At 43.7% G+C, this 11,755-nt stretch overlaps 1 protein-coding gene across 1 annotated transcript in view; it reads right to left on the bottom strand.

Annotated features, from left to right (window-relative positions):
* The window catches only part of grin3a (glutamate receptor, ionotropic, N-methyl-D-aspartate 3A), a 30,305-nt gene that overhangs the window by 2,885 nt on the left and 15,665 nt on the right, over nt 1-11,755 (bottom strand). The window contains exons 4-10 of the mRNA XM_017038454.2: nt 8,837-9,506; nt 8,103-8,486; nt 7,556-7,701; nt 4,247-4,362; nt 3,052-3,203; nt 544-705; nt 381-451 (exon numbers count right to left, since the gene is read on the bottom strand). Of these exons, the coding sequence (XP_016893943.1) occupies nt 381-451; nt 544-705; nt 3,052-3,203; nt 4,247-4,362; nt 7,556-7,701; nt 8,103-8,486; nt 8,837-9,506 (1,701 nt within the window). The remainder of the gene's footprint in view (nt 1-380; nt 452-543; nt 706-3,051; nt 3,204-4,246; nt 4,363-7,555; nt 7,702-8,102; nt 8,487-8,836; nt 9,507-11,755) is intronic.

Genomic DNA, 11,755 nt, shown 5'->3' with positions numbered 1-11,755 from the left:
CATCCATTCATCATCCATCCATTCATCATCCATCCATCCATCCATCATCCATTCATCCATCCATCTATCCATCCATCATCCATTCATCATCCATCCATCCATCCATCATCCATCCATCCATCCATTTGTCTATCCGACATCTACCCACCATCCATCCATCATCCATCCATCCATTCATCCATCATCCATCCATCATCATCCATTCGACCATCCATCCATCCAACTATCCATCCATCACCCATCATCCATCCGACCATCCATCATCCATCATCCATCCATCCATCCATCCAATATCAGGAATTCTCGCAGAATATCCAAAGTCAGACCAAATAAACTAAGATTTAAGACTAGCCTAACGTAAAGACTGACGGTGACGTTACCTTTTCTCAGGTTTGGTAACAGTTGGTAGTTTGTCGTCGGTGAAGACAGAGTTCAGGGCTCGGTGTAATCTCTGGAAAAAACAAACAAAAACAAAAACCCACGTCGATGAAGGGGATGCCGTGACCTCTTGACCTGAAACTTTTCAAAGTGACGCTGCGTCACCTGACTGGTGTGGAGCCAGTATTTGAAGCGCGGCTCCTTCACGCGGGGGATGACCAGCTTGTACACGATGTGTTCCGCCATGGTGGTCAGCAGAGACAAGGCCACGCCCACACACAGCATCACAAACAGACCGGAGAAATGTTTGATCCCCATCTGGAGAGTCTGGAGAGAAACAGGGACACACGGGGGAGTCGGGGGGGGGGAGACGGGTGAGAACGAGAGGTCTTCAGAGACTGAAACTGACATGTTTTTTATGTTTCTTTAGTAAAAAAAAAACAAACAGTTTTTTTGAACAGAGTCTGATGAAACTTTAGAAAAACAAGTCTAAAAATAAAATAAAAAACAATCTTCAGATGCTAGTTTAGCCGCTAACAGTGTTTATGACGAAACAATAGATGAAAGTGAAATACACGCTTTTTCTTATTAGTTATTAAAGAGATCAAACAACGAAGCACGGACAACAGGAAGTGAGCGAAAGCTTAGATCAAAAATTCAAATCTGATCTGAGAGTTTGGAAAATCAATGATTTTCTGTAGAGATTTACAAAATGGGTAGAAAACAGTAGGAAAATTACTGTGAAAGTGGTTGAAATATGTTCAGAAAACTAAATGCTCACAAGAAAACTACACATATATATATATAAAACATCAAGTATATAAAAAAAACCTCTGGGCCCTATAAAACAAATTTATGGACCACTTTTGGCCCGAGAGCCAGCCTTTTGGCCAACCTGTAACTAGTCTCGTTCTTTCCTCGTCTGTCTGTGTTGGATATTTAAGATTCTATCATTTATTCACTGCTGCGACGTTAACACCTCTCGCAGTATGGCAGTGTTTACTGCAGTCTGTACTGCAGTCTGTACTGCGTACAGTACTGCGTCTGTGGCCACAGATTTAGAGTCACCATTAAACACAGACCCCATTAAAATAAAAGCAGCGTCAGATAAAACCCAGCGCTGACTAATGTACTACATCATATTACTGCGTCCGTTACTTCAATCAGAGAAACTGCGATGATCGTCACCGTCATCTCGACGAATCCTGCCCCCTAATGTCTCATTATGGGAAGTGACACTGAGTTTCATCTCATTTTTTTCTCTTCCTCCTTCAAACCTAATTTACACTTGTTCTGCTCCGAGAGTGAAATCAAAAACCTCTGTGTTTGGATTGTGTTTTTATGATCGGAGATCGTCCGTCGTCACGTCCAACACCGCAGTTTCCCTAACTGACCACTTGTTGCTGTTTCTGCAGATGAACGCTCCAATGAAGTGATTATTTCTGTACACTGCAGGGGGAGTCAGGCAGCAGCAGCAGCAGCAGCAGCAGCAGCAGTGATTGCATTTTGAATTTGGATGCTGGAATGGGAAACGTGATGGATTTTAATTCGTGGTCGCGGTGTCGCGGCTGTAATGGAATTCTGCGCGGCGGTGGAGACGGAGGACGAGGACGACCGTTTTTTACTCCTCAGACACGGAGGGAGAACACGTTCAGACTCCACCAAACACCTGTGATATCGTTCACCTCCGCGTCACATAAATGACTCCACCAATCACAGCTGCCCATGTCAGCTCTGCTCCCCCTAATGTTAGCTAATGGAATAACGTGTCAGTTATGGATATTGATTTTTATTTCTTGAAATGAGATCAAGTTTTTTTTTTTTTGTTTTCTTTTTTTTTGTGGAGCTGGATGAAGGCCAGCTGTGAGTCTGCGTCCTGTTGTTGCTGCTGCTGCTGTTCGGAATAAAAGAGTAGAAGAAGAAGTGCTGAGGCGGTGGAGTCTGAGGCACTGATTCATTCACTGGATTTTATTATTGGAGTTTCACCTCTGAGCTCCAGCAGCTTTTATTCTAACAGCACTGTGTCGTTAAACCTGTTAGCTATTAGCTCTGCTAGGACATTGTTGTTGCTCTCTGTTCTTTTTTTTAGCTAGGCTATCTCACCTGTTTAATGTATTTAAGGCCTTTGCAGGCTAACGTTAAGTAAAGTTTATCGATTAATCGTGATTCATCCACAGACACCCTGTTCAATCGGATAGCCCCTGTAGGCTACAAAAACAGATTAGCTAAAGAGTACAAAGAAATAAAGTCGATGTCTTCAAACAAAATTGCCGACTAAGACAACTAAAAACGTGTCTAGAAAACTTTGACAAAGTTGCCGGGAGAAAAAAGAGTTGAAAGTCGTATAAATTAACAAAAGTCATCAGAGAAAAACACAGAGCAACAGATGCCGCAGGAAAACGATAGCAGGGCCTAAAACCGTGTGAAGGACAAAACTGGCCCCAGAGCCGCGGGTTCGTCCTTGTCTGACTTGATGCAGAATAAAATTTTAATCTCCTGATGTCATTAATCAAGAACAGCTTCAGTTTCTGACACTGAAACATTTGACGACCATTTTCCTTCATCTGTCTTAAGACCTGGAGCTTCATTAGCTTCATTAGCTTCATTAGCTGCTTCATTAGAAAACTTTCTGGGCCACTTTCACGTACACACTGCAGGTGGCGCTGTTCTTACCTCCGTCACGGCGAAGCTGCGTTTCCCACAGGGCACCACCTTGTACCATTTGTCGTGCAGCATGTCCATGAAGCCGTCCGACTTGTACTGACTCACCAGCTCCGAGATGTTGGAGGTGAGCGCCGAGTTTTGGGGGAGGCCGATGCCGTAGCCTGTCAGAAAAAGTGGACAGAAAAAAAAACACCACCTTCAGTTCAGAACGTTCAGCGGTTTTTGAGGAACGAGAAAATCCTCCTCTCACCGAGACACGTTTGTCAGTTTTGCAATTTCTTCCCTGGAACCGAAACAAGACGTCAAGACTTCACAGCTTAGTGACTGATCTGAAACGAGTCCCAGTGGCCTGAAGGTAGATGTAGTAATTAAGAGCAGTGCTCCATCTTGTGGCTGTATTGGCCGGTAATGGAAGTAACCGCCACGGGAAAAAAAACGTTTCATAAATGACTTCAGGAGAAAAACAAGGAGAGAGAAGTCGGACGACGAAGGTTGACGATGATAAACGAATCGCTGCTCAAAATCACGGGGGTCCACGACGGAACACATTAGCGGAGGCTAAAGATAACGTGGGTTTCCCGCCATCGTGGGTTCCTACAGCGTCTACAGCTGGATGGATGTCCAGGGTTGAGCTCAACGTAAAAAAACACACCTGAACAATATCCCAGAGTTAAAGTCAAATTCATGAAAAACACACCTGAATATCCCAGAGTTAAAGTCAAATTCATTTTGAAATAATTTGCTCCTGAAAGTTGGTCTAGAAAGCTGGAAATTAGCTTAATGCTAACTAGGAGTTTGCCCCTAAATAACCAATAGATGGCAAAAATAGCTGCATGTTAACATGCTAATTAAAAAGATCCAGATTAATTAAAATTAGAGCAACAAAAAAGTTAGTAAAAAAGTTTGATGTAGAGAAATAACTAAAAGTTCGGCCAAAAATGATGCAGAGAAATAACTAAAGGTTCGGCCAAAAAAAACGTCGACCTGAACTGAATTAAACTACAAACAGTTAAAATGATCATAATAAACATAAATCTATGTTAGCCTCTTAGCCACAAAGTTACAAATGTTTATACAATTTGTAACTATTTGTAACTAAATTTTATACTAAAAATAGCTTCAAACAACCAGATAAAACATAAAAATAGCTTCAAACAACCAGATAAATGTCGTAAAGACCGATGATACGTAGCAGCGAGGTTACCTTCGATTGCGAAGGGTTTCCCGACAGTCAGGGTTTTACAGTCTGCGTCGATGGAGACTTCGTAGTCCAGCAGAGCCTTGTCCATGATGAAGGCGTCCAGTCTCTGAGGGTCAGCCCTGGAACAGAGAACCAGGACGCAGACAGATTCTGAGGACGGTGCTGCTGGACACAGTTAGGTCAATATTACAACAGCAATTCATTAGAACCAACGCCACCATGTGGACTCATCAAGGAAGGACGTTTTTACCGGTGGAATCTCGCTTCATCCGAACGCTCATTTGGTTTTAAGAAATTAGATCCAATCACAGAGTTTAGAGTTGAGAGGACAGTTGGTGGACACGGTGGTGTCATCTGCATACAAACTCAGGTAACTTAGTTAACTTAAGACGTTTGAGAGGAATCTACTGAACGTTTTTGACATTAATTCTAGAAAACTGTGAAAGAGACGTGACCAGGTACGAACCGACAGAAATGAAATGAGGGCGTGGTCAGAGGTCGTGGGTCACGGCTTCTGTCGGATGTCTGATCTGTGTAGAATTAAAGTCTGACATTGTGTTAATGAAGTACTCCTACTCCAGTATTCCTTAATATTTCTTGTATTCAATAGTATTCATTAAAAAAAAAACATCTCCTGAAACTCTCCTCCGATGTTACGTCGCTGCAGTGTCAGTGTTTGACCACAGAGCACTAACGAAAGAAAAAAAACATCAGGTCTTCTGGGAGTAAACCACAGACACTTCCTCCTGCCTTTTATAATAAGCCGTTAAAATTTCCATTAAAGAAATGAACCTTAAACAACCCTCGAGACGTGAAGTTAAAAAAACCAAAACCCCGTCCTAATCCCGCTGCGCTCCCGTCCTCACGTCACTCCCGTTCTAACGCAGACTTTGTTTTGGCTTTTAACACAGAGATAATGGGCCGGAGTCAGGATTTATGACCTGGAACCGCGAGCACGTTCTGAATTCTGAGGAGAAACTCTCCGACTTCTCTCCAGTCCTGTCACATATCCCTGTCCAACCACTTCCTGTTTGTCAGCGTTTTATCACTGATCGCAGCAGAAAGGCAGTGCGACCAAGTGGAAATGTATTACCTGCAGTACTTGACTCCAGGTACATGAAGTAGTATCAGTACGTGTCGTCGTACTGTTTATCACTGTTGAACTAATTAATCACAATTAGGGACGTCCGATAACATCGGCCAACCGATATTAGCATAATTATGTAATATCGTGATGGGTTTATTCCTCCGATAATGAAAAACCCGTTGACGCGATGCCTTCGTTTCGCCCAGACCATGTGACCTAAAATAGTTTTGAAGTGAAAGTGAATTATTGTTTTTGTGACGGCTGCAAACATCAGAGATCGGAATCAGAAATGAAGTGTTATCGCACTAATATCGGCGTATCAGATATCCGTCATCGCTAATGAAAAATCGACAGGACTGGCAAAAGCAAAAAATAAATAAATAAATCATCTGGTTGGGTTCATGTCTGGACTCTTTGTTGTGTCACCACCTGGAACTTTGACTCGTTTCAGTCGGTGACAAACTATAAGGATTTATTCCCTCAAAGCATCGTATAAGAATTCTAATGTTTTAATTTGCATGCTAATAGAATTCAAGAGTAAAAAATACCCGTCCTGTAGTAGCTTTAAAATTGCTTTCTTTTCTTTCTTTCTTTTTTTTTTACATTTTCTCTGCCAACCTTGTGTGGGCTCAACGTGAGGAGTTCCAACAAAAAGCCTTTTTTCTGGGACTGCAGACGCCCAGTGCGATTCAAAGGCTACAAAAATATTATTTTCTAGCATTATCATATCATTGTGCTGCGTTCTGCGCTGATCAAGGACACCGCCGTAAATTCTCCACCTCCTTCTGCCTTTTTATGATTTCAGCTGGAATTAGCTTTCAGCATATGCCCTTGGACTTTTCTCTGCACTAAATATTTGATGGTGTGAATCATCCTGACACCGGGCCGTTCATTAGCCCGTGTGATCACCAACCTTTGGCTTTCCGACATCATAATCCTCCAGGATTTAAAAGGTAGGATTTAGGATTTAAAAACAGGTAATGGCATAATAACAACACGGGTTGATCGGGACGATGACCGAGGAATAATACTGCAGTACTGAGTTCATACTAAGGTACTACAGGTCAGATACTTCCTCTGTCAATCTCCTTAAAGTCCATGAACCTGAACTTAGGGACAGGGAGTTACAGTAGGTTTGGAGGTCAAACGTTGGGTGTCATCTGCATAGAGGTGAAGTCTGGAGGTGTATCAAAAAAAAAAAATTAGAAACTCTTTAGGAACTTTAATTATTTCTAGTAGCTGTAGCTCCTGTTAGCATACATTCTGTTAGCATACGTTCATCTTTTTCATGTCATTCTCAAATCAGCTGATTAGCTACATGTGACCCTGCAGGTCGCGAACTAACAAATGCCGGTCATCCCTCCCCCGCCCCCCGTTGGTAGACATTCAGTGTCGGAAACTGTGCTTGAAATTTTGTTCATTTTCACGATATCATCATCCGACCTAAACTCTCCAATTATCACTCGACAGTGTCATGTTTTTGTGAGCCGTCGCTCCAACTCACTGCCTTCAAGCACAGTATTGGAGCTCTGCTCCACGGGGGGACGCCAGGAGAATATTGAGGCAGCTCAGGCTGACAGCAATGGCAGGGTGAGACGACGGGGGAGGAGGGGGAGGATGGGGGGGACAGCAGCAGCGTTGTGTTTTTTAAAGGGACTTGTTTTTCGGATTCCAACTTTTAACGTATAATAAGGTAAAAAGAATAGGAGATGACGAGAGATGATACAATTTCTGTCAAAGACACAGTTATTTTTCTGGGACGTTTGTTCAACCAGAGAGTTGAATTTTAAGGGAATGATGACAGCGAGAGATAACTGTTTCAGCGATTCCTACAGTTTTTGATTTTATCTTGGCTGGAGCTGCCAGAGCGCTGAGCGAATCGATGCTCTGCGTTCAGCTTCACCAATGAGAGAGATCTCTAGTTCTGTAAAATGATAAGGTGGTAGAATGAAAGTAGACGAAAGATCGTTGATGAACAAGTTCTAATGAATAATGTGAAGATTACTGAAGGTTTATATGAATATTCCAATATTTATTTGTATAGAATATTTGAAACGGCCTCTTGTTAAATAAATGTTTCTCCAGTTTTGTTTTGTTTGTTAGCGGTACAGTTAGCTGTACGGTTAGCGGTACAGTTAGCGGTACAGTTAGCAGTACCGTTAGCGCTACAGTTAGCGGTACGGTGGTTAGCGTTTACACAGCAGTGTGTATGGAAACATTCCTACTTCAGGTGATGTATTCCGTCCGGCGTTGCTGGGACGTTGTATCTCCTCATGTACTCGTGCATCTCGGGGAAACTGTTCTTGACGTAGTCCTCGGAGCTGCTTTCTCTCACGGTGGCAAAACGGAATCCCTGAGAGGGATGATGTAACTGTGGGGTCGACAGAAAGATCGGAATCTGAGAATCTGAGAATCGTGTTCTACAATGTTTAAATATCTTTATAAATACTTTTACATTTTTAAAAGGTAGATACTCAAGAATTACAAGTTCAAGTTCAACAAGTCCACGTAAAAACTCCTGGTATCTACCAGGTGCCTGGTCTACAGTGTCTGTTGTGCTCGTTAAAAGACCATTAGTCCATAAATATTAACGACATTTTTTTACACTACATTTACAACGTGTTTAATCTATTTCTTGCTGAGTCAGAGGTTCGTCGGTCAGTGTTCATTGTTGCATGTCTTACTTTTAAACTGTGAAATTGACTTCTTTGGATCCACGCCTGATACGATACAATTAGGAAAAAGACTCTGACGCTGAAGTGGTGGACAAACCTTTGGGTCGTGGATCCCTGATAGCTGTTCGTAGGTCTTCTCCCCGACCATGACGGCAGCTAGGTTAGCGGTGTAGGTGGACAAACAGAAGAGACAGAAGATCGCCCACAGGTTCATCAGCAGACGACCCGTCCAGCACTTCGGAGTCTTGATGGCCACCGTTCTCCCAAAAAGAATAGCGTAGCAGACGTTGAGGGCCGAGGAGAAGGAGAAGACTTTGTCCCGATTGCGTCCTCTGGGAGTCATTCCAAATGGGCTGTGCCATTCGTACAGGGTGAGAAAGATGGCGGTGACGTGAAGGGAGACGAAGATGCCCAGCCACATGGACCAGTGGAGAGGCCACATGAAGGCGCCGATGGGCGCAGCGGTGTCGCGAGTCCGAACCTGGACAGAGGAGGAAGACGTTCAGACAATGTCAACGCTAGAGCATCGGTTTGACTTGAGCTTCACTGATGGAGGTGGTGACTTATTCACAGTCGGAGACACCGATCGTTCTCCACCGGTGGGTCACGCTAGTTAGTTAGTTAGTTAGTTAGTTAGTTAGTTAGTTAGTGAGTGATAAACCTGGGTCACAGCTGGAGAACATGGACACCTGCTGTGGTTCCTGTTCCAAGAAAAGGCCAATTCAACCAAACTGTCGTTCGAGTGGACAGAGAAGGACCGACCTCAGAGCAGACGACGAAGCAACGTACGTAAAACAAAAACTAGTTAAGTTAAGAGTACCAGGTACTCACCAGGATCCCCAGGCTGGTGGAGAAGAACGGGGAGGTGAAGTCGATCACTTGACTTCGGGCCGAATTGATACTGAAAGAAGTCACTGCTAAGTTGGCCGCTCCGCTCAACAGGTCGCCCACCAATCCTGTCCAGCGACCGTTCTTAAACCCCCCGTACTTTCCGTCACCAACGATGTAGAGGTCAAAGGTGAAGCCCATGTCCTCGGCCAGCTTCTCCAGGAGGTCGATGCAGTATCCGTAGCAGCACTTCTTCAGCTCTGTGGGAACAGAACCATTAGGTCCAGCAAGGTTTTGAAAAAGTCCGTCCAAAACTGTGGTTTCATTAGTGAGGGGGTCGAGACAGAGCTGACCAGCGGGACACAGTCCGTCTCCGTCCACCTCTCGGGTGAACACAAACGGGTGCTCCACCAGCGTGACCACCCGTAAGTGCAGTCTTGTGGACCGGCGCCAGTCGCCTCCGCTCCCAGAACCAGAATAATTTGGCCACGCCCCCTGGTCCATCAGGATTTTCCCCCTGCGCCAGCGTCCCAGGCGAGTCCAGGTCGGCTGTCCCAGGGGGTCCAGCTGTAGGGACCAGATGTAATGATGGGCCTCTGAGACGATGTTCTGGCTCCGGGCCCCGAGGGACACGAAGCCGCTGTGGCCCTCGAAGGACGAGTTGGACAGAAACCTGAGGAAGTCAATCACAGGAGAGAGAGAGGTTAAGACGGACGACAGGACAAGTTTGTTACAGATAAATCGATTTGGTTTCAGAGTTTGTTGTTACAGATAAATCGATTTGGTTTCATGGTCAGAGATTTGGCAACAGGTCAACGTTGTCCAGAACGTTCTAGAAAATTATCAGATTCAAGAACATGAAGGAACATGAGTAGAAAAAAAAACAAAACTTTGGAAGATTTGATCCAAACTGTGCTCTGGGTGGAACTGAGAGAAGAACCAATGAGCATGAACCCCCCACTCACCCCCCCTCAACTCCCCCCCCACTGTAAAGGACAGACTACAAACACCTTTTTTTCTGATAATTTGTCCGTTTATCGTCCGTCTCCACTGCGATGTTAAACCATCTTAGAAACGTTGCTAACGTTGGTACGACTCCAGACCAGGTGACCAGACCAGGTGACCAGACCAGGTGACGTATCTCCATGGTAGATGAACCGTCAGTCAGATGGGTTCTTCACTGTGCTCCCAGGTTGGTCAGATGTTTCAGTGAAGGTCCAGTGGACCATGTGTCTGGACACTGACCAAGTACCAGAGTACACGACACAAGTACTGTAGTTTATTTCAGCTGGTGAAGTTTCTCCGGTGACAACTGGAGGAACAGGAACAGCGATCACGACATGTGGTGATATTTATACTCCAGCGACGTCGTCGACTGCTGTTCCATCAAACCAGCAGCTGTGGTGGAGGCAACAACTGCCCCAGTTACACCTGTCACTCACTGGAGGCCTCCACATCCTCCTTCTTCTTCTTCTTCTTCTTTATTTCACTGATGAACTATTGTTTTCTAAGGTTGATTTTCCTCTGATGTTTCGACTCTGTCCAGCAGGGGGGGTTACTCATCACATGTTATGAGTCTGGTTTCACTGCTTTGTTGTTAGATTTCTGTTTTGTCCGACACGATTCCCAGACTCCAGACCTGTCTCTGGTTCTTACCACCAATTACAGTCTCATCTGCAAACACGCTGACTTTGAGAAGATTCTAAACCCATCTGCCTGCGTGACTGCACCCATCTATGTCCCAGCCAGTCCAAGTACTCAGTTGTTGTTGTTTTTTTCCCGTCTGCACCTAGCCTTATTGATTTCACCAAATTACAGAAGTGAAGACGATTCTAGGTTTGTGATTCAGTGGCTTCCAATAGTTTATTACTGGCACAAATTGAACTCACAATAAAAATATATATATATATATACATATATGTATATGTATACATATATACATATATGTATATATGTATACATATACATATATGTATAAATATATATACATACATATATATATGTATGGATATATATTTATACATATATGTATATATATATATATATACATATATATTCCGTATATATGTATATATACATATACATATACATATACATATACATATGTATATGTATATATACATATATACGGAATATATATGTATATATATATATACATACAAACACATACGTATATATATATTTACATATATACATACATATACATATGTATATGTATGTATATATATTTATACATATATGTATATGTATACATATATACATATATGTATAAATATATAATGTATACATACATATATATGTATGTATACATTATATATTTATACATATGTGTACATATATATATTTTCTTTTTCTGTAGAACCTTCCGGAGTTTCTCTGTAAATTCTCCTACATTTCCCTTTAAATGACTGCTTTTCTGTTCACGTTTCTCCGTCTCTCCCGGGCCGTGGATGAGTGCGGCAGCTCCACTGGTGTCCGTGAAGGTCACCGTCTCCACGCTGTGTGTCAGCGCCTCCTGGGAGTGTGTATTATCTGGCGGTTGTTCACGTTGGAAGTGACAAAGAATGAAGTTCTTAAACCATGTGATGCTCAGATGTCTCCGAGGAGAACCGCCGGTGTCTGGTTGGCCCACTCGTGGGCTCTGGGTCTGATCTAATCCATTAGGCTGCAGCACTAAGTCAAGTCTGAGGCCGGCCTTGGCGTTGGGCTCAGAGCTGCATTAAGGACGCTCTCTGTGGGTCAGATTTATGAACGCACAACTGGTTTCACCTCCAAACACTTTGTTCCTCACTCTGAAACTGTGAATAATGAGGAACTTCAGCTGCAGCCAGCGCCGAGCCACAGTCGCCCCCTGGACCAGGGACCATGGGCCGCACTGACTCTGGACCAGGGACCATGGGCCGCACCGACCCCGGACCAGGG

The sequence above is a fragment of the Cynoglossus semilaevis genome, chromosome 14, assembly GCF_000523025.1.
Source record: "Cynoglossus semilaevis isolate Cse_v1.0 chromosome 14, Cse_v1.0, whole genome shotgun sequence".
Classification (NCBI taxonomy): Eukaryota; Metazoa; Chordata; class Actinopteri; order Pleuronectiformes; family Cynoglossidae; genus Cynoglossus; species Cynoglossus semilaevis.
Note: the sequence above shows the minus strand (reverse complement) of the source record. Positions and strands in the feature narration are given on the sequence as shown.